This window comes from Chelonoidis abingdonii, chromosome 22, assembly GCF_003597395.2.
Source record: "Chelonoidis abingdonii isolate Lonesome George chromosome 22, CheloAbing_2.0, whole genome shotgun sequence".
Lineage (NCBI taxonomy): Eukaryota > Metazoa > Chordata > Testudines > Testudinidae > Chelonoidis > Chelonoidis abingdonii.
Genome location: NC_133790.1, coordinates 5,355,340 through 5,379,347, shown reverse-complemented (window position 1 = coordinate 5,379,347; position 24,008 = coordinate 5,355,340). Strand labels below are relative to the sequence as shown.

At 41.4% G+C, this 24,008-nt stretch overlaps 1 protein-coding gene across 1 annotated transcript in view; it reads right to left on the bottom strand.

Moving 5' to 3' along the window:
* Positions 1–17,330, bottom strand: part of HECTD4 (HECT domain E3 ubiquitin protein ligase 4) — a 111,428-nt gene extending 94,098 nt beyond the window's left edge. Inside the window, exon 1 of the mRNA XM_032800699.2 lies at positions 16,888–17,330. Coding sequence (XP_032656590.1) covers positions 16,888–17,049 — 162 coding nt within the window. The 5' untranslated portion in view covers positions 17,050–17,330. The remainder of the gene's footprint in view (positions 1–16,887) is intronic.
* Between the last annotated feature and the right edge of the window lie 6,678 nt (positions 17,331–24,008).

Below are 24,008 nucleotides of genomic sequence, written 5' to 3'. Positions count from 1 at the left end.
GAGGTCTTCAAACCACAATTTGAGGACTTCAGTAACTCAGACATAGGTTAGGGGTTTGTTATAGAAGTGGATGGGTGAGATTCTGTGGCCTGCATTGTGCAGGAGGTCAGACTAGATGATCATAATGGTTCCTTCTGACCTTAAAGTCTAAGAGTCTATAAGAATCCAAATGGCAAACTAGCCAACTGAACATCTCCAGGATGCGCTACTTAGCTGAAGTAAAGATCAATCTAACAATTAAAATTACACTTGTCATTACAAATGGCAAAAGCACTGGTCACTTGACCAATCTAACTAATCAAAGACTAAGACTGGGTTCTTCCCCTCAGTTTTCAGGAAAAGGTCTCTATGTAGGAAACAAGATGAGCAACAGGAGTTAGAAAATTTTTAATTATTGCTTGAATGGTTTATTTTGGCATTATTATACAATACTCTACCTTGGATTCCTATATGCAAACGATCATGGTCCAGATTCTCAGCAGATGTTAATAGAGCTATGCTAATTCACATCATAGGAGCTATGCTGATTTATACCTGTTGAGGATCTGTCCCTGAGTCTTCAAAGATTGGAAGTCAGAAGATTAACCAAGTGAAAACTTACTTTTTCTAACAAAGTAGAGCACGGCACTTGTAGAAGTGAACATCTAATGTCAAAGTATTAGCTAAATTTTAATCTTTTTTTTTTTTAAACACTGCTTACTTGACAGTCTCTGGTCTTAAATCTCTAAGGGTTGCCGGATATGGATTTGCATCCATACATCTAGTCTTGCTTACATCTTTTGGTTTATTAAAGTATACAGCTTCTGAATTTCAGTTCATAAGGTTTCCAGGGCAGTTCTCAACTAAATTAAGGATGCTTCCTGCAAGCTGACACAATTTATATCAAATTGAATTATCTGCGGTTTGTGGGAGTCCCTAGCTCCTTCTTGGCTCAAAGAAAGAATCCAGATGCTGGGGAGCAAAATCCTTCAGGGCTCCACAGGCCTCTGACATGGACCCGACAAGCAGATAAATATGACACTTGAAGGCAGAGCAGTCTCTTTAAACTCCCAATGTGAAGACAAGGGGAGTTTCCAGGACTGTTAACTTAGCACCTTTCATGAGCACTAAAGTTCAGTTAGGGAAGCACAAGTTATAGTTTTCTTTACCAGAGGAAGCCAAGGTAAGAAAACAAATGATAAACTGGTATAAATAATATTTACTCCATGTGTTGTACAGGGGAGAGCACAGACCAACACTTACAGATATGTCTACATTGCAAAGAAAAATCCATGACACCTTGTCTCAGAGCCTGGGCCCAACTGACTTGGGCTTGCGGGGCTAAAAAATAGCAGTGTAGACTTTCCTGTTTGGGCTGGAGTCAGGGATATGAAATCCTCCCACCTCACTGGGCCCGGTCTCCAGCCAGAGTGGGAAAATCTATACAGCTATTTTTGGCCCCGCACTCTAGCCCAAGTCAATTGACCCAGTCTCAGACTCTGTGTTGTGGGTTTTTCTTTGCAGTATAGACATATCCTTAGTTAGTATTGCAGAACAGACACTAAAAAAAAGACTCACGCTATACTTGCACAGAGAGCTTGCAAAAGACTATTTCCTAAATTGCAAGTAATTTCAGTGAAAGATAGTAAAGTGAGAAGGAGAAGTTGAGCCACAGGCACGGTTTGCTATTTAGAGAGAAACTTAAAAAGAAATAATTCATACTACTACTCACTGCTGACAAAGAGAGCAACGGAGAAATTCATTAAAATGTTGCAGATAGAGAACAGGCTTTTTTAAGAGTAAGGGATAAAACATTTGTTATAAATAACTAACTTTTTTTAAGCTTTCAAATCCCATCAATATTACCTCAACACAATTTTTGCTATACCCAGAAAAGCATGAAAGAATTAAGATAAAAAATAAATGAATGCTAAAGATATTTTAAAAAAAATCCCACAATTGCTGAAATAGATATGTTCAAATTCTTACATAAAGTACACCAAAGATTTTTTTATGTAGATCCAGTGTTTTGACTACAAGGCACTTCAATGTAAAAGCTTTGTTGGTTTAATCAATATAAGCGTCTTAAAACACATTACAGATGCCTAGACCACATTTTAAATACATTTAAGGACCTCCACTTCCATTCACAATTGAATGTACCACCTCACCTCCAATTCGGGATCACAAAACTCTGTCAGTCAAAAGTACAACAACTGCTTACATGAAAAAACTCCAAACCCCAAATCCCTTCACCTATGAGTGAGTGACTGAACATACTGCATTCCTAACAAATGGAGAAAACAATCTGCACATTCTGCAAAGACTTATTTACACTTCTACCCTGATATAACGCTGTCCTTGGGAGCCAAAATATCTTACTGTGTTATAGGTGAAACCGTGTTATATCAAACTTGCTTTGATCCACCGGAGTGCGCAGATTCCCCCCTCCCCGGGAACTGCTTTACCACGTTATAGCCGAATTCATGTTATATCGGGTTGCGTTATATTGGAGTAGAGGTGTATATTATAGTAGCACTAGAGCCTCAGGCAAGACTGATGTCTCACTCTTTTAGACGCTGTACAAACACATAGGCCTGGTCTACACCTAAAACTTAGGTCGACCTAGCCATGTTGCTCAGGGGTGTGAAAAATTCTCTCACACACACCCCCTCTGACAGACAGAAAAATTCTACTGTCCATCTAGGTACTACCTTTCAACGGGCCTGATTTACTATTGTGATGAAAAACCCTTTCCATGGCTGTAATAACCGTCTACACTAAAGTGCTGCAACTGTGCGTCTGTAGTGTTTGTATTGTAGACAGACCCATAGTAAGAGAGAATTCCTGACCTGAAGAGCTCACAGTTAAAATACACAAGACATATAAAGGTTGGGAGGGGAATGAGAGAAAGAGAGAGAATGTAACTTGTATGAGTTCACAAAGCTGGTCTGTGGCAAAGAGAACCAAAGCAGACCAGTCACAAATTATAACTGTTCCTATACAAGTAGGGGGACTGAATAATGAAATGGAACAGTCCATAATGAAAAGCTGAGTCAAAATCTTAGAACTCTCATCTAGATCTGCTAATATCCCCAAGTCAGTGCCTTAAGAAGAAAGGCTATGGGATAAGAGAAAGTAAACCCACTAACAGATGTTTAGATCTTCTCCACTGCCTCTCTCTTTCTCTCATGCATACCCAGTGGTCAGGCTGTATTGTTTATCTGCTTGTTTTAGGGGCGAAAATGACTCTCTTGCTGCATAAATATTAAGGCCTTTGTTAAATAAACAATATGCTCCATAATGTATAATTGGGCACATTTTGAAATCTAACAAATAAGCAACAAGACCAAAAAAAAACACCGAGCATCAAAAAGACAATTATGATTAAGTGAGCAACAGTCCTAGTATCAGCTACTGCCCTATTTACTATAAAGGATACTTAGATATTGTTAACATTAAAAGGGCTCTTTTACAATCAATTTCCGGTTCCTAAACGCCAAGTGATAGTGTTTTGAGAGCTGGTACAGACAGTAGGGGACGCTGGGATTACAGTTTATTTCAGGCAGAGGATACTGAATCCTGATGTTAAACAAAAGGGTCAGGTATTTTCAGCTCTCAAGCAGATTATCAAGGATCTGATTCAATTTCTAACCAAGTTGTCCTGGGTGATATGGAAGTCTGAAGAGACCCTGGGCTACAAGAAAGGGTGGGGACATTGAGTCATCTTGTCCCAATAAAATATCACGTAGAGGTGGATCTGCCACATGTGATCCCAACTCCCACACCCTGCTGGCTGAAGTGATGGTTACAAGGAATGCATTTTTGAAGGAGGAGGAGAGAACAGCTCCTCACAGGCTCAAAGTGTGGCTTCCTCAACGCACTGAGAAATAGATTAAGGTCCCAAGGTGGAGCATGCTTTCTAATGTGAGGAAAAAGATTGGTCATGCCCTTAACGAAACTTGAAGTCGTGAGGTGTGTGAATACTGGTAACTTGTCAATTGGTAGGTAGAAGGCTGTAATAGCAGATTAGGTAGCCTTTGATGGAGCTATGAGATAAGCCCAGGGTTTTTAAGTTCAACAAATATTCAAGTATATGACTGAGGTGTGACTTATGAGGTGATAATGCTCATTGGATGCCTCAAGAATGGAAACAATCCCACTTCTGCAGGTAAGTCTCTCTTGTGGAGAGTTTCCTACTATCAACAGCACATTTTGTACTTTGAAAGAACAATCCCTTTCTATGCCCAAGAACCATCAAGAAGCCGGACCTTGAGATGCAGCAAGGAGAGGTTGAGATGAGTTATTGTGCCGAATTCTTGGGTCAGTAGATCTGCTGTTAGGGGAGGTGAAGAAGTGGCTGCAGAGTCAGGTGAATCAGGTCTGGGAACCACACCTGCCTCAGCCAGGCCAGTGCTACAAGGATGATAACCACTTTCTCTTGCTTCAGTTTCCTCAGGACCTTGAGGAACAACAATGTTAGGGGATAGACATATAGGAGAAAGGTGACTCCTAAAGAATTGAGACCTTGACCTCGCCATGAGTAGAATCATCGGCATTTTGCATTAGATGGAGTTGCGAAGAGGTTTATATCTCCAGGAAGCCGCAGGTGAAAAAAATCTTCTGTAGGATAGGATCGCTCAGCTCCCATTCATGGTGCTGGCAGAAATGTCTGCTCAGGGTGTCTGCTATGGTGTTTTGCAGACTTGGTAGATATGCTAATGCAGGGGTCGACAACCTTTCAGAAGTGGAGTGCCGAGTCTTCAGTTATTCACTCTAATTTAAGGTTTTGCATGGCAGTAACACATTTTAACATTTTAGAAGGTCTCTTTCTCTCTGTAATATATAACTAAACTATTGTTGTATGTAAAGTAAATAAGGTTTTTAAAAAGTTTAAGAAGCTTCATTTAAAATTAAATTAAAATGCAGAGCCCCCCGGACCACTGGCCAGGACTCGAGCAGTGCGAGTGCCACTGAAAATCAGCTCACATGCCACCTTCAGCACATGTGCTGCAGGTTGCCTACCCCTGTGCTAGTGAGATGGCAATTTGGTGTGTTATGTACCAGTTATGAAGTTTTATTGCCTCTGTGTGCAAGGATTGGGATCTTGCTCCTCCTTGACAGTTTATATAATACATGTAAAAGCAGCAAAGAGTCCTGTGGCACCTTACACACTAACAGACATATTGGAGCATGAGCTTTCGTGGGTGAATATCCACTTCGTTGGATGCATGTCGGATGCACCCACGAAAGCTCATGCTCCAATACGTCTGTTAGTCTATAAGGTGCCACAGGACTCTTTGCTGCTTTTACAGATCCAGACTAACACGGCTACCCCTCTGATACTATATAATACATGGTCACCTACACTTGTTTGCCATAACTCTAAATAACTCTTAATCTTAGGCAGAAAGTGGTTACACATGTACCAGACTACTCTGAGGTTGAGTAGACTGATGTGAAAAGCAGACTCTTGAAATATCCATCTGCTTTGTGGTGTGAGGTCCTGGAGGTGAGCTCACCAACCTAGTATGGACACTTCTCTGGCGATGATTTTTGGCGGGTAGACAAGAACTGAACGTCTATGCAAACTTATGGGGATCCTTCTACCAACTGAGAACTGAAAACTCTTTTGAGGGATAGACACCTGTCTGCATGGTTGTGATTGCTGGGAGTGTACACAGTTCTGAGCCAGGCTTGAAGGCACTGGGAATGAAGCGCAGTGACAGGTATTACAAATATACAGGCTGCCATATGGCCCAGAAGCTGAAGGCAGGCCATGCTGTGGTTTGAGGGCTTTATTGTAGTGTAAATAAGGTTGGACATCATGCCAAAGCTCTCCATGGTTAAGTATGCGCCAGTGGTTATGGAATCCAGGGAGCCACTGCTACCAAAAATCTCAGATTCAAAGTGCATAGGTGCATGCACACACTTAAAATGGAGCACCCATAGGGACAACTACTCGAAGAACTATTTGTTTACTTGTACATTCAAGTAAATAAAAGAGCATCTATCCATGACTTTAGGTGCCCTTGACTATATTTTTTAAACTCTCAACTGACCAACAGACAAACAATAGCTAGGCAAAAACCACTCAAAAAACAAAAATGGATAAAGATCTAAGAGTGTAGCTCTAGAATCCAGGGCTATCGGGGCCCTGGGTCTCTGACACTCCCTCATCATCACCAATGGATATGAGCAAAGCAGCATCTCACTAATCCTGGAACTTCAGGCCATCTGATCAAAGCAAAAAGGCATGCAGCCACCAGACTGGCTCACACTGATTACTTAAAGCCAGGAGTGTCTTTGGTAGGCAGTTCAAGCAACCGTGCAGACTCCCAGCTGCTGCCACACTGGACCGTTTCTGCCTGCCTCCTGAAATCCACATCCAATCCTATTCCTGCACAGCTCCTTACTCCTGCCTCACCCCAAGCTCCCTCTTTGCTCTGGCTCTGTGCCTGATCTCTTCCTCTTCTCTGCTTCCTGCCCTTTCACCTCCCTCCTCACCCTCAGCTACCAATCCTGGCTCTGAACCCCAGCTCTGACTTGACTCTCTGGTATCTGGCAGATGACTCTGGTTCTGATCCTCGCTTCCATTCCCCAACCTGGAAGCCTGCTCCATCCACTAGATCTAACTCCTGTTCTGACCACTAGGCCAGATCTCCTACATTCCGATCCCTAATTTGATGCATCATGCAGTGTCTGGTCTTGGGGTTTTTCCTTTCCTGACATTTGGTTTTAGATGATGCAGTTCTTTTTTATTTTCCTCAGACCTACAAAATGTTGCACGAACTTGTGTACAGAAAAGATTATATTTCAATAAAGTTTACTGTAGCAAGACTGGACCCCCATAAATCTCCAGACAGCAACACACTGTGTGCACATATAACCATAAGCAGATACATTATTTCTGCTGCAATATAAAAACCATCACCAAATTTTTACAGTCTGTGCTGAAACCAACTCACTCGATTCTCTGAGTGATGCTGGTGCAATTTATATGCCTGTATCAAGAGGAGATTAAACCAATTTTAAGTGTGCAAGAATTCCTGATCTCTCAAGAACAATGGCATTTAAGCTTTGATTAGTACTTCCAGGATAAAAGAAGGAAAGCAGAAGCAGTTGAATACATCTCTATTCAAATTACCACAAGGAGTCTTAACTGCTTCTTAGTGCCTTATCACTAAATTTGTCAATTTCCTTGCCCGTAAACAAGATTACAAAGAATAATAAAAACCATGGCAAAGAAAGTTAGCTTCCCGAATATATCAAAGGGTATATTGAACAGGTGGTAAGTGAGGGGAAGGTTGCTACAAAGGAATCTATTCATATAGCCAGAAGAGAGGTTCTAAATGTAATACTATGAAAATTGTCTAATAATTAAATCAAGTATGAATCTTAACTATCAATGCAATAAGCATTAATATATTCTGCTTACATACATGTTTAGAAATATTTCTGCAGACCAAAGATCTAGAGTAAGACAATTTTCACATATGAAATATATTAATCTCAAACTTTATAAATAAAAATCCTGTCTTGTGAACTGATTAAGACATGTTTTCAAAGTGCTCTAGTGATGCAAGACTTTACAAGCATCAACTATAACATTATAGGCACTGCTTATAGTATGTATTTTCTGTTTTTTTAAATCTGTTTCAGCCTGAAGTCCTATCACCTCTAGTGGTGACTCCATGCAACTTCACAGGCCAAGTATCTGGTTGCTTCTGATACAGACTTCTATAGAAAGCAAATATTTAGCAGATAGCGCTGTTTGCTTCCAGTCAGCACTACACCAATGCTTACGCACAAAAATAAGGCCCAGCATTTTGACAAAGATGTCATCTTTTGAAAAAGAACAAAACAGACCCTCTTCCACTTGAGGACATTAAAGACTTCATGGCATTTTTTCCCTAAAGAATAAGAGTGTTAATTTATTTCAACTTTATTGATATTTTCAAATTCTGTATTGGAAGACTGGTGTATAGACTTTAACAACGTGTTAAAATAAGATGTTAAATACCACTTGGTACTAGTCAAGTACTTCCCCACTAAGGAGCATTTTTGTTAATACTATCGCATCTAAACAGCCATGAAGACCACTCACTATCATAAAATGATTCCTTGTAGACATCCCAATAATGTATCTGTTCCAGTGTAGTGCATTTCAATTAGTAGCATGTACTGTATGTACTTTACGAAGAGTTTCAGGCTAAAGAAATTAGTTTTACTGACCTACTTAGCCAAAAATGGAAGTGAAAAATGTGTTAGCAAGGAATTTTATGGATTTGAAAAGTGTTAATTCAAATGTAATATAATTTAGAAGTACTAGGAAAAACAATCTGATTATATATTTATTACACACCTAGACCACAGTGAGCATGTTAGGAAAAGTACCCTCTTCTACAGAGCTATAATTCAGGAGAGAGTTTTTGAAATTTCTAGATAGTACTCACTTATTTCTCCACATAATCAGTTTAAGAATAGAATTCTTACTACACACCGATCCAAAACCTTGCACTTACACAGCAAAATTTCTTGGGGATTGCAGTACACTTCATCAACACCCTTTGGATTAAGTAAGTATTACTCCCATTTTACAGATGAAGGAACCAAAGCACACAGAAGCAGAGTCAAAAATAGAATCCACCTTCTTGACTTCCAGCCCCATCCCGTAACTAAAAGGTCATCCTTCTCCTCCCCAACACAGGTAACATATAAGGACAACTGTTTTCTTATGTGGTCACTTATTCTTTAAGCAAAAACCTAGTACAAAACAGTGAATTCCAAGTTCTGTGTCAGAAATACCAGAATTTCTTAGATTAAGACATTCTTGCAAAGTAAAATGCATAGCAAGAGTGTATCAAAATTTAAACTGTTCCAAAAAGCTATACTATGTACAGACTCTCAACCCTCAGCCTGATGGATTGTGTCACTGTACTAGGATCTAGCAATTCTGGTTAATACAATTTCTGAAGAGACACAACTGAAATAAGTAAAGCCTTCAAGGGGAGTAAGCCATAAATCCCATGAACACCACAGAATCAACTCAGTACACCATTTACTCCAAGTATATGCCAGTTGCAAAATATGTAAAGGATATGTTCTTAAAATCTGCTCTCAGCATAGATGGGATGAAAAACACCAATTGAATAAGAGGTTGTGACACAGAAGCGCACTGGTAGTTCACTACTCTGTGTCAACTACTCTTGTCAGATCTACAACCTATCCTTAAAGGTGATCCCTCACACTCTCAGATCTTGAGAGACAGGCCAGGCCTCACTTATAGACAGCCTCCCAACCTGAAGCAAATACTCACCAGCAACCGCACACCATACAACATAAACACTAACCCAGGAACCTATCCTTGCAACAAAGCCCGATGCCAGCTCTGTTCACATATCTATTCAAGTGACACCATCATAGGACCTAATCACATCAGCCACGCCATCAGTGGCTCATTCACCTGCACATCTACCAACATGACATATGCCATCATGTGCCAGCAATGCCCCTCTGCCATGTACATTAGCCAAACTGGACAGTCTCTACGCAAAAGAATAAATGGACACAAATCTGACATCAGGAATCATAACATTCAAAAACCAGTGGGAGAACACTTCAACCTCTCTAACCACTCAGTGACAGACTTGAAGGTGGCAATTTTGCAACAAAAAACCTTCAAAAACAGACTCCAAAGAGAGACATCTGAACTCGAATAAATATGCAAATTAGATACAATTAAGTCAGGCCTAAACAGAGACTGGGAATGGTTGGGTCATTACACTAATTGAATCTAGTTCCCTATGTTAAGTTCTCCTCACACCTTCTATGGGTCATCTTACTTATCACTTCAAAAGTTTTTTTTTTCCTGTTGATGATAGCGCATCTCAATTGATTAGACTCTTCCTGTTGGTATGCATACTTCCACCTTTTCATGTTCTCTGTATGTATAAATATCTCCTGTCTGTGTGTACCATTCTATGCATCCGAAGAAGTGAGCTGTAGCTCATGCTGAAATAAATTTGTTAGTCTCTAAGGTGCCACAAGTACTCCTGTTCTTTTTGTTTTACTTCACTTCTAAATCAATCCAGTGCCATGTTTGACTTGCAGTGATTACTAACTCCAGTTAAAGAAACAAGCTGCTACGCTTTTGTCTCTTTAAAGGAGCAATGCCCCTTAATACACCTGTGAACGTTCCAGGAGAAGGCTGGACATTTCAGGACAGATGGTTTTGGGGAAATCTGGGACTGAGGGTGAGGGATCACACTGCAAATCGTAAGGAAGGCTGGTGGAGACCAGGTTAGGGCTGTTGTGCTGTAGGCAGGATGCTGGGGTCAGAGTGCTGACCCAGAGCTGCACAGGACACAGACTGTTAGGGAACTGCATGCTTGTCTGCTGGCTGTTGGTATCTGGCCTAGAATCTCTAAAAAGCATTACTCGAATGAATTTCTTGGTTATAAAAGAATGTGTTCATTGTTATTTACAAATACTAACAGAATTTCTATATTTAATTCTTCTTAGATCAATATTATTGTATATGGAAAATGATACTATAATATTGCAATTACATATGATGTATATGTACACGTAATATTTGGCATGTTTCAAATCTGAAAATACATACAATTTTGAAATTGTTACATAATACTCTTGCTGTATTCCATTGCTCCTAACAAGTCTTTCAGCTACTGTAGCACAATACACAGCAGGATATACCTTCAATTTATAATCAGAGTTCAGGGATTGCTCTAGTTTTTTAAAATATGTCAAGTAATTTTAATCGTATCTCCTCCTTCAAAATCTCTGATTCATATTATGCTGTATATAGAAGCATGATTAACTGCTCAGTTAAAAGCATGAACTATGTTTCCCTTGTGGAAGCATTATAAGTTTAATCACTCACTTTGAAATATGCCATAGGAGAAATAAGAAAATAATTAAAATGTAAGCATATAATCTAATATTTAAAACATCCTTAGCATGCTTCACAGTATATAAAAAGAGCACACAAATATCAATCAAAATGTAATATAGTTTTTTCTACCTCCACTTCCTTTGTTAACAATCCTACTGTCTCTCAGCACAGATTTAAAATACATACAGACATTAATAAAAGAAAAATCTATGTGGGAGCTTTTAATCTATTTTAATATGAAAATATTGATTTGGCTTTTTTTTTTATTATTATTTAACTATTTGGATTCAAATTACTAAAGGGGGGGAATCCAGACCCTCATCCTGCACTCACTGCAGACCATAGTGTTTACTGCAGTAAGTAGTCTCATTGAAGCTGGTGATAAGCAATATGCTTCATAATAGATGTCTGCAGAATAAATTCCAAAAAATATGTTCTCTAATATTTTCCATATGAGGTAGCTAGATTATGATTTAAAACAAAGTTCTACAGGCTGCTGACCTATAATTTGGACTAGTGCCTTTCAGAGTTGTTTTTTTTAAATGTGACTGAAATTTGAATAAAGGTAACTGGCGATACAAAACATTTAACAATAGCATCCACACTACAGAGCAAGTCAGACCGTTGGTGGGACAGGCCAAGATTTCAGGATTACTTTCATAAGAAAGAATAAACAAAGAACGGGATGAAAAATCCATTCACAAAACAAGTGGATAATTTGCCCTGGTGAGTGAGAGTATTGTCAACTTACACAGAATTTAAGCTTTCATTTATGGTGACAAAGATAACCTTCCAAATGTGAGCCAAGCAGTAAACTGATCCAGTGTCATCCTTCTGGGCAGCAATGCTCCTTTAGAGAACCATGATAATTTCATACTGCTGCTGCTTAGGAAAGCTCTGAGCACCAGTAGAGACAGATTCTGGAGCATTTACAGTGGAAAAGGATCTGAAAATCAGGGGCTGTGGTAGGAGTAGAAAAGGTACTCATATTACAGTGATAAGTATGATGTAAATGCCCAGATAATAGAGAACCATCCCCTCTTTCTGCAGCCAGGGAGATAAGAGACTTTATAAATACACCAGCTAAGCCAAAGGACATTGTGAAAGAGAGCGCCCCAAGAAAGTTCCAGGAGTAGCATTCTGCTATAAATCCTAACACTGGAATTAAGGTGTTCAGTTTCTCACAATGGTACTGCCTCTTGCTAATGCGGATCCTACCCTTGTCTTTTGTATCTATTCACTGAAAAAAAACCTTCCTTAATGCAGAGTTAAGGTTGCCTGGTGCTATCTCGTGTTCTTCCAGAACATCCAGTTCAACAAAACTCAAACCTCTGAAAACTAGGAAATATAAAGTTACACTACACCAATAAAACCTTAATTTTGCCACCCTCAGAGCTGACAATCATTAGGAGTTATATGCATGCCCCCAGCTGCGTTCCCTATATTAAGTGTAGCCGTACTGAATGATGGAGGGATTAGTTCGAGAAACTTGGCAGAGCTGTGATTGTGATATGAAGCCATCTGGGGGACCTTGAGCACACCAACTAGTGTCAACCTTAACTATAGCAGAGCTTCAGAGTAGCAGCCATGTTAGTCTGTATCCGCAAAAAGAATAGAAGTACTGTGGCACCTTAGAGACTAACAAATTTATTGTAGCATAAGCTTTCGTGGGCTACAGCTCACTTCACGTACCTTCATCCGATGAAGTGAGCTGTAGCCCACGAAAGCTTATGCTACAATAAATTTGTTAGTCTCTAAGGTGACACAAGTACTCCTATACTTATAGCAGAGCTGACGCTCCCCTATAATCTCAAGGGTTAGTCCATCAGCTAGTAAGCATCTGGGAAGTTTTTCAAGTCTGAGTAGTAGATATAGCTAACCCATGACAAATGGTTAATCCCAAATGGGTCAAACCTAAACTAACTAAAACAACCTACTGCAGATCCCAGTGTGGATGATTCAAGCATTGACTACAACCTATGGCTACTGCAACAAAACACACAAGCTCTGAACAGCAGTCTTGCTATCGATACTCTCTCTCTCTCTCTCTCACACACAGGTAAGTAAATGTCTATGAAAAGCACTATTCCAGCAACCTACCCCACTGATTCTATTCATATCACAGAAGGGCACAGGTAACTAGATCCTCATCAGATGAGGACAGAGACATGGCCTAGGTGGCTGGCTACAGGTGTAGCAGTATTTAAAGCTCCAAGTACAAGGTCCTTCAGATTTTCCCAGGCTAACCCTGAAGACCATTAAGAGAGGATGTCCCAATGACGGCTATTTTTCTTATGCAAATAAGTGAAGTTTAAAGTATAAGAATTAAGACAGCAGTGGGACCACTGGCATTTATATTTGACTTAGTCCTATGACTAACATAAAAGAAACTGGACTTTTCTCACATTTATTTCTCCAGTGGAAAAGTTTCAAAGTAAATGCCATTTTACATTAACTGAACCTCCCACTTGTTAACTCTAGAACTGCTGGCCTTCCACATAAGCCACTGACCGGTTTGAATCCAACCTACATGGCACAGAACAAAAATTTATTACCATTTGATGGGCTATATGAAAAAATATTGTAATGTCATCACTTGTGCACTGGGGCTTTGACTGAGACTAACAATTTCCATTGCTGGCATCCTTGTTAGTCTCAGAGAAGCCAAGGACTGAATACACCTTGAAACTCTCAGCCCGATACATTAGGGTTGAGAAATATTAGTGGGGAAGCTTGTACAATGACTAAATGTTGTATATATTCTGTTGGCAGAGGACTTCATTGTCAATACTGATCACTGCAGCAGCTTTTTTTGTGTTTCATTTTTCACTGAAAGTACAAACTTTTTATAGTACATATTTACTTTGCATGTGCACAGATATACAAGTTTATAAGACTGCTTATTTAATGAAACACTGAAATTTGGAAATTAATCTTTAAAGGATACTGCAAGGCTGGAACAGTTTTTATAACGGGGTTGCTGATGATGGAAACCATGTATTTGGTGTTTGTTATTACTACTTCAAGCCAGGGGGTACAGCAGCACCCCCAGCACCAGCACCACTGCTGCAAGAACACATTTTCTCCTTGTGAGTGTAAAGATTTCATAACCTTCCATTTAAAAACCCCAACAAAATCTTACAGGAGTGGGAATGTCAGGTTTAATCTTTAAATATCCTGTTTATTTTCAATTTGTCACAATCTTAGTGTTATGTCAAGGTTTTTTTGTTCTTGTTACATTTATTTTAAAAGAGAATGAGACTTTAAAGAACTACAAATAAACATACAGAAAAAACCAAAGTAACTTCTTTGGATGTTATTTTCTCTCAGGTAAATGTAGAGAGAGTCCTAGAATTAGGGATATCCATTCATTTATATAATTGTTTTAGATGTAAAGACTACCTACCAAACAAGCTTCCATCCAGAGTTGAGTGCCCTTTGCCAAGTTTAAAAGTATATATAAAAGTTAATTAATCAAAGCAGCAACAACATATCTTCCCTATCCCCAATCATCTCACAACAGATGAGTATTTGCACAGTTGAAATTTGTTTATTATGCATCAAATAAGAATAGCAATGGCTCAATTTACTGGATGAATATATAGCCATGCATCAAAATATTTTTAATATAGTCACTATTGGAACAAATCCAGTCCAGTTTACCAGGGAAGGATAAGAGTTATATATAAAACGCACAGAAGAAGTTGTATGTAAAATACTGAAAATCTGTAGTAGGCAAGTACAGAACATTTTTACTAGTCACTTAAAATCTCAACTGATCAAAATTCTGCACACCCCAATGCCAGAAGCATTTAAGTCTGCATACTATACTAATCCAATTTTTAAAAATAAGGTATCTTTTCATTTTAAGGTCTTCTACTATTTTCAGTGTCACAAAATACACCTCTACCCTGATATAACACTGCCCTGAGGAGCCAAAAAATCTTGCCGTGTTATAGGTGAAACCACGTTATATCGAACTTGCTTTTATCCACCGGAGTGCGCAGCCCCTCTCCCCCCCCCGGAGCACCGCTTTACTGCATTATATCCAAATTTGTGTTATATTGGGTCACGTTATATTGGGGTAGAGGTGTATTGGTGTCTCAGCACTCCCCAATTCAAGATTACAAATTAAACAAGCAAAGGTATCATAGCAGACTGCTATTTATAAGGTTTCATACTAAAAGCACACACAGCACTCAAACTCTAGCCTTCCCATTTCAGAGGTTTTTTTTTTTGTTTTTTTTTTTTGTTATTTTAAATCACACCCACACTGTGCTTACAGCCCCTTACACAACTGTAAAAAAACACAGGATAGCCTTAAACTTCATTTCCTGTTCTGCACCACTCCTCCCCCACTAATAATTTTAGGGCAGGTTATTTGAAGTTTGAGAGACATACATATATGGCTCCAATACTAAGGCCCTTCATGTCAAGCTTCATTTTGGAGAAAGTTTCTGGTCTAGTTTGTAAAATCATGAAAATAAGTGCGTATCAAAGAAAAAAATAGGAATCCTTTACTACTGTATGTGGGAACAAGCACACTAGAGATCTAAGCATGCCCATGCGACATTCTAGTACAGTAATTAGATGATTTGCTCACTACTGCGTCCACAAGTATATAGTGAGGTTTAAATCAATTTCTGAATGCAAGTTTCATTGAACATCAAAGTGGATTCAGATCACAAGAGAGGAGTCATGCCATTTAGATAGAGATATAAAAAATAAACAAACAGAAAATATCACACAAATAGGAAGAGCCTTTTATGGTGGGTGACTTGTGCAATATCCATTTCATGACAACCGGTCAGTGCCCCTAGACCCACCCCCAATGACATCTCACAGAGAGGAAAGAGTCAGAGTCAGCAAAATAATAAAAATAAATAATAATAGTAACCTTCCTTTTTTAGATAAAGCTGGAGGAAGTTTTCATAAACAGCAAATTTAGCTTCTTGTCACCAGAGTCTAGCAGTGATTTTGTCAAGACTGCAGGCTTCTGCACTTGCTGTGGCTTGTGGGTTCTTGGCAACACCTTGGTATGCAGCCAAACCCTCACTAAAGGGGTTGCGGCCTAAATACATGCCTTTGACCTAACACAATACACAGATAAAGCTGCCGAACCATCCCCACTTAGATAACACCACTCCGCTTCTTTGACAAAGACCGTGTGTCACTGCAAGCTACACTGCCACGGAGAGAGGGTGGGGTGACAGAGGGAGGAGGAGAAGAGAAACATACAGCAAAAGATGCAGTCAACCGAATAGATGCAATCTAGTCACAGGAAATACCACTAAAAGAAAGATGCATATTTTATAGAATACACAAATACACATAGCTGCACAATTCGCCTTCCACCAGAGCTACCAACATTTGTGGGAAGGGCAGAAGCTGTGATGAATAACCCAGCTGTTCGCCTTGCTTTTTAATAACAATCATTACAACAGCCTAAATACCGCACCTAGATACCTCAGTATCCGAGACGCTTTGCACTAAGGCAAATAGATTTAATTGCTAACTATACAAAAACAACAATTAAAATAAGAATAAAATCAATACATCAAAGGCTGTTCTAGAACACACAGATTTTTTTTCTAACCCTACCGATTTCAAACAAGGAGATTTTGCTTCAATCCTTCTCCCTCCATCTTCATTCCCTCTCTAGCCCCATCACCATTAGGTAGGGGCTCATTAATACCCTGAACCACTTCGATCTCTGGACTCAGTACCCCCAAAATCATCCATCACCTTCTTGCATCCACGATAGTTCATCCCAACCTCCCCAAACCTCCATCCTCTCTGTTATCCTTTCCCCTCATTATCACCACCCTCCTCACCTTGATTCCCACCACCTCCATCCTCGCCCAGCCCCCCAAGCCCTCGCTGAGCATCCTTCTCTTCTTCCTCACCCCCCCCACACCCTAACGCCCCCCGCCCTGTCCATGGAGCAGCCCCGCTCCCGGCAGGGGTGTGTGGCGGGGGAAGGGGCTCACCTCCAGCTCGGTGTCCCCGGGCTCGGCCACCCCGATGATCTCGCTGGGCAGCTCGGCCAGGTCGGTGACCCGGATCAGCCCGTCGTGTAGGAAGATGGTCTCCTCCTTCACCGAGAGCCACTGGGCCGAGTCCGCAGCCGCGGCCGCCGCCGGGGACCCCATGAGGCTGGCACCGCGCGACCCTGGGGCAGAAGTGAGGCGGGCCCCGCTACCCGCCCATGGCGGGGGGAGAGGGGAAGGGAAAGGGTCCCTCGCGCGCTGGGGGGAGGAAGCTGAGCGCCTGGGGTCCCTGAGGGGAAGCGGAGCCGGGGGCTGTCAGCGGGGAAGCCGGAGGCTGGGATCTCTAGCGGCGGCCGTGCCTGGGGCGCAGCGTCCAGCTCCTGCTCCCCTCTTCACACACACCGGTGACAGCACAACGCCATGTTGCGGGCTGCGGCGGGCCCGGCATGCCCCGCGCCGGGAACAATACCCCCCCCCGCGGCTCCCCAGCGCCCCGCCTCCCGCGCAAGGCCCCGCCCCCCCTCTTCCCCCCGAGATCTCCCCCCTCAGGCGTGATGCGAGCCCTCTGCTTTGCCCTTCGCCTGGCAGATAACTCCCCCTCATCCTCCCCTCCCCTCCCGGCTGCCTCCACAGCTCTGCCCCTCCTGGGGCTCCCCGCTGTGTCCCGTCAGCCTCACCCACCTGCCCCCAGCCCCTTGGTTCCCTGCTATGTCCCCCTCCCCGGCTCCCACCGCCCCCACTCCGCACCTCCCCCCCGGCTCCGCGCCACTGCCCCCTCGCACTCCCCCCGCCCCCCGCCTGCCCCCACTCCGCATCGTCCGTTCGCTCCCCGCCTGCCCCACTCCGCTCTCGTCTGCCCCCATTCCCTCCTCCCCCCGCTCCCCGCTGCCCCCACTCCGCTGCTTGCCTGCCATTGCGCTCACCCCCCGGACTCCCGCCCTGTCCCGTCCGCTTTCCTCCCCCCCGGCTCCCCGCTTGTCTCGTTCCGCTCCCGCCTGCCTCACTCCGCTCCCCCCCGGCTCCCCGCTTGTCCCGTTCAGCTCCCGCCTGCCCCCACTCCGCTCCACTCCCCCGGCTCTCCGCTTGTCCCGTTCAGCTCCCGTCTGCCCCTACGCCGCTCCCCCCGCGGATCCCCGCTTGTCCCGTTCCGCTCCCGCCTGCCTCACTCCGCTCCCCCCCCCCGGCTCCCCGCTTGTCCCGTTCCGCTCCCGTCTGCCCCACTCTACTCCCTGCCTGCTCCACTTTGTTTCCCTCCTCTCCCCCCCACCCCGGACTTCCAGCTTGCGCCACCCTTGTGCCCCCACCCACCCACGGGCTCCCTGCACCTACAAGTCTGGGTCCCATTTATTCCTCCCCATCTTGGCTCTGTGACTCCCCCCCCACCCCCGACTGAGCTTCCTGCCTCCCCCTTAGTTCTACCTCCCTTCGCCTTGACTCTCTTTCCCCTTCTTCCTATAGCCTCCCAGCTCTAGCACCGTGTTACAGGACACCTAGGGTCCTCGGCACAGGCACGTGCAGACAGACACATTTATCTCATTTATTTCGATTTTATTTCTATACGGTTTCCATACCAAAGGGCACTGACAGTTTTGATATACATTTAAAAACAGAAGGATATAGTGGATTCAAAGTAAAAACTGACCCAGGGTGAAGCATTTCTTCCTTTTACCCTACTGAACATCATTTCATTACCTGTCATATAACCAATACAGTTTTAAAAAAATAAAATCAAACATCAGGTTCCCACCAAATCCCACCCTCAACTGCTTCAACCCTCTGCCAACGCAAGTTCAGAGACCAGTGTGCACACATGCACACCAAAAAGTTCAGAGGCAGATGTGCAGATGTCAGCACAGATATGCACATATACAGCCATGATTGTAAGTATACTTTTGCTTGCATCATAGTAAATGTTCTGTAGTGTTTTATTTTTTCAGAAATCTTGAACCCATAGTAATATGAGACATTCACATCTCTATCATGTATTAAATCTTTGCTGAGAGATGAGGGAGACAGCTGGGTTTTGTATGGGAATTGTCATATATCAGATTAGCATAGTACAAATTAGTGAGGTTCTGATGTGTATATATACACCTGAGGAGTGGGCTTCAGAATTACAGGCCTCTCTCCACTTAAATTGTCAGCTTTTCTAGCTCAGCACACAATAAAACCACGCTATACCTATGAGTTCAGCGGTGAAGCTGGGGGATGGTATACACCATTACATTACACACACCACCTGGTTTGAACACAGCTTGTCCTTGAGCTCTGTAAAGAGTAGGTGGAGTTTACAGATTCAATCCAACAGTTGGACACTGACTGTGTAAAAAAATATACAGTATTTCAGATCACACTACTGCCACATATCTACTCAAGATAAGGGAGTAGAAGAAGCTGCTGCAGGAGAAATGTGTTGATATACAAAGGAATTTTTTTTTCCTTTGCACTGCACATACAGAAAGTTGGAACTGGAAGGTTTTGTGGTAGTTGAGAATGAATTGTCATTCAGGGGGTCCTTTTTAAAAGAGAGAAGTATGGAATGTTGGAATAAGAAGGTTTAGTGACAATTAGGAATAGTAGTTCATAGAGTCATAGAAGGTAGTTGTGTGTTTGATCAATGCAAAACACAGAAAACAGTGACCACAGTGGAATGTATCCATTAGGCCACCTGGTCGCCACTCTAGAGCACTTCATATAGTTGGAAGTGGTGGAATGTTGTGGTTGGAAGACTCTATGGCAGTTGGGGGCTGGCAACTGCATCCTGGCTGATTAAACAAGCTGCTCCAACAGCATCTCCTTGGAGAAATAGAGAAGCTGCTGAGGTTAGTTTAATTCACAGTGTTTGGTTGCAAAATAGTAACTGGGCCAATTGTTTTGTAACCAGATATGGGAGTTTTACTTTTTTTAATTAATTTCTATAAGATAGGAACAAAGGAAGGAATCATAAAAATAAGTATTTGTATATTGTAGTGGAAGTGACATTGGAAGAACTAATGATGATTACCTATCTAGCTTACCTGCATATGCTTCCACCCATCATGTTAGTAGTATCTGAGTGCTTTCCATAGCAATAGCAAAGTTCCTAACAGACTTCATGGAGTCTCTGACATGTCCCTCTTCTTGGGATCTAAATTCTGCTTGCGGTATCATTTACATATATACATAATTTTTTTTTGGTGGGAGTTGGGAATGAGACTAGAGGAGGATGTTTGTATTGTGAGCATCACTTATAGTGGGAAAGCTTTCTTTAAAAGGAAGCTTTTACAATGTTTCCCAAAACTGGCCAGACCAATTTGCCTGATCTCTTCTGGATGACTGTTCTGTAGCTGGATCCCCTAGACTGAAAATTCTTTGTCCCCAACTTTCACAGCTTAATTCTGTGCCTTGTGATCTGCTTTTTGCCAGAGGTGCTCCTCTGTCACCATGTTTTATATATTGAAATTTGTTCTTTGATGTAGCTGGGGCTTGATCCATTAGTTGTCTTGAAAATTGGGCCCTAGGCATTACATTGTCACCAGAAGCTGACTGGGAGGTACTTGCATATGGGCCTGATATGATCACAGCAGCCCAAGCCCTGGAAAAACTGGCCAGCCACATTCTATAACAGCTGATTCCCCTGCACTGTCTTCACATTTGACTGGGGACAGGTTCTCACAGCACTCTATAGAGGCTTCACAGCTCCAAGTTTCCAGATCAGCAGCTGCTCAGGCTCCAGATTTCCATCCCGACAGTGGGCCAGTCTCCAGACAGCCTTATCTCTTGCAGAGATACCTCTTGTGTATCTCTGCAAGAGGTAAGTAATCTGACCTGTACTTTGGGCAGTAAAAAGCCACTGAACTGTAAATGGGAGACAGTGCTAGGGTTGCCAACCCCCTCAGATTGTGCTGGAGTCTCCAGGAATTAAAGATTAATCTTTAATTAAAGATTATGTCATGTGATGAAACCTCCAGGAATACGTCCAATGAAAATTGGCTATCCTGTGCAGAGCAGCAATTTTAGAAATCCCCTTTACTGAAATTTGACTCAGTACTTTGCCACATGAACACTAGGGGTTGTTGCTATTCATCGTTATATGTTTGATCTTTGTGGAGAGTTTGGTTTAATACAATGTGTGTAGAGCTATCTAGTTAACTATCAGTTATTGAATTAAATTACCTGCACTTACTGCTATATATTATCCTTTGTTAGTGCAGCTCTGCCTAAGTGAAAATTAATACTAAATAATTAGTAAGTTTAAGATTATGTTCTTCTTGTGTTCTGATATTCTAGCTGTCTCCCATTTGTAGGTGGGGTGGGAAAAGGGATTATTTTACATAAGTATCATTGTCTAGCTATGCCATGTGAAGGACAGAAGACACTGGATGTGGTTTAATTAGACTATAACTTATTCTTAAATGTCTGGGAGTATTTGGCAGATAAAATTGTACAGTGCAAGTAATTTCATAATCATTTACATATACTCGGGGGGCTGCTTGCAGATTTCCTCCTTACCCATCCTGGTTCCCAGTCAGTCCACTCCTGGGACCCTGCCATCCCTACCTTGAAGGAGGGTTAAGGGGGACTATAAAGAACAGGGGGTTGGCTCCCTGCTGGGAGCCTTGAATCCACCCACCCCATTTCTGTTCCTTTAAAGAATACCTCCTTTAAAACCTTTTCCAATCAATTTTATCTGATCACCACATCAATTCCCTACACTGAACATCTGCCCAAAACTTACATAATGAGTTGTGACATCATAGCCTAACCCTCCCTTTCATTCTTTGCCCACCACTAAACCCTCAACCCGCTGTGAGGAAAACGAAAACCAGTAGCTCATCTTGGCCAATGTGGCAGTGAGGAAAAAATTCCTTTCCAGTCCCACTGAGAAAGGAGTGACTAGTGTAATGCCCTCAGCAGATCATGATGAAACCTGATATTTCAACTACTTCCATTGATGGGAGCAATAAAACTTCAAATATTAGGTGGGATTCACCAAAATCCACCAGTAGACTTGTGCAAAAAGTCAGAATGATTTTACTGCTTTAATTGTTTCTGATCTGCTTGGTCTTCCACCTGCCTGCTTTATCTTTATTTCCATAAAAGAACCTCAGAAAAAAAAAATGTCTGTTGGAGTTTCTTTAGTTGTAGTTGTCTCTGCCCCGGTAGCCAGATTCTGGAATGAAGTTAGCGGCAGAGTCCCCAGTCCCATAAGTGGATATGTAGTGTGTATGGCGTGCACATCACCTTCATGGCTCACTGGATTCTTAGTGTTTTTGTTTTTAAATGTACCATTGTGGTATTAAAAAGAAAAGCAATAGTTGCTATTTTGTCTGAGGTGAAGTAAATGATGTTTAGTGCTCTACCGCCTTGCTCTTCAACAGTAGGTACTTAGTAAATACAGTTCATAGAACATACTGCCATCATTAATAACACTGATGCTCAAGAAAGACTGTGTTTTCTTGATAAGATGTCACATGAATTGAAGCAACTGTTCAACAAATTAAACAAATACAGCCTTGTCAATTTTTGCTCCATTCAAAACATAGAGGGTGGGTAAATCAGTATTTAACAAGGAAGAAGGGACAAAGTTAATAGTGAAAAAAATAGTTTCAAACTTCTCTCACATAACTGCACTGAGAAAAACCGTAACATCTCTTTCATTTGGATTTAGTAATGATAATCACTGGGTAACACCTTGTTATCAAACAGAATGTCTGAGAAAGGGGAACAAAGATAGAAAGAGATATTAAAAGAAGCGAGAACAGTTTGTTATAGAAAACTTTAGTAATGAATGATCTTCCTGGCAAACATTTTAATGAAATGTGTATTTGACACAGAGTTAAATGTGAGAGGAACTGGAAGCTAATATATTTTAGAGCTATAATAAAACTGTGGCATTGCAAGGTAGTATTTTACAAGTCTAACCCTGTGAGAAAGCAGATGTTTAACATTGCCTTTTTATTATCATCTGCAATTTTCACATTCAAGAATTCAACTAAAATGGCCCTTTTAAGGAAAGAGGTGTTTAAATGCCACCTGTTGGTGAGGAGGGGTGCTTGGGAGATGAACAGATCCTTAAAATGTGGCATGAATTTCAAAATCTCTAACGTCCCCAAAGACTTCTTATTAATATCCCAAAATAGATTTTAAATAACTATTATTTGATGCAGTTTAAAATGTAGCCTTCCTGTAAAACTGGTGCAGTGGAATGAAAAAAAAAATCCTGCAGATTCTCCCACAACATTCTGCCTGGTATTATAAAAAACAATTATAACAAGGGGAAGGCACTCTGTTCATACTCATTATTGCTCAGTCCACTATTATATGATATTTCATGGTTTCTTTATTGCATGAACATTGCATGTCTGTGCTCTAAAGATCCATTTTAGCTTGGTTGAGATCTGAGATGGATATAAATTGCAGTTTCCAGGAATCAATTGCAAAAATATTATTTGGTTAAATCCATGTATGTTGCAAAATCTGCACAGTTTCCTTCCTCTTGTGGAGTAAGCAAAGGACTACTTGGCAATGCTGGTATGCATTGATAAGATGCTAAAAAGATCTGCTTATAGGCAGGGTTTAAAATTTGGGCACAAATCCAAAGTGAATCTTCCACTAGAAATATCTGTGGGTTCATATTTGGTGCTTATTTTGCATTAAGTGTTATATAAATTTATTGGAAAGAAAACAGCATCATATGCTGATCTTCTGTTAATATCTCAAGAAATAATTCAGTTTTTCACATTCGTATTTCTCTAATTATCCTTGTAAATTGGTGGAAATGTTAATTGACATAAGTCTAAAAGCCTCTGTGTTGCAGACAGGAGAGAATTACAATGCCTGTTCGCACAAGATAGTTGCTCCATTTTTCTAGGATCATTACCTTTGTTCTTCATGGATATCTTTTGTTCTAAGTTGAAGACATCTAGAATGTCAATCATTGCAATACTGTATTTGTTAGATGACACCTTGTCTTTTTTTTTCCATAGATTCATAGACTCTAGGACTGGAAGGAACCTCGAGAGGTCATCGAGTCCAGTCCCCTGCCCTCATGGCAGGACCAAATACTGTCTAGACCATCCCTGATAGACATTTATCTAACCTACTCTTAAATATCTCCAGAGATGGAGATTCCACAACCT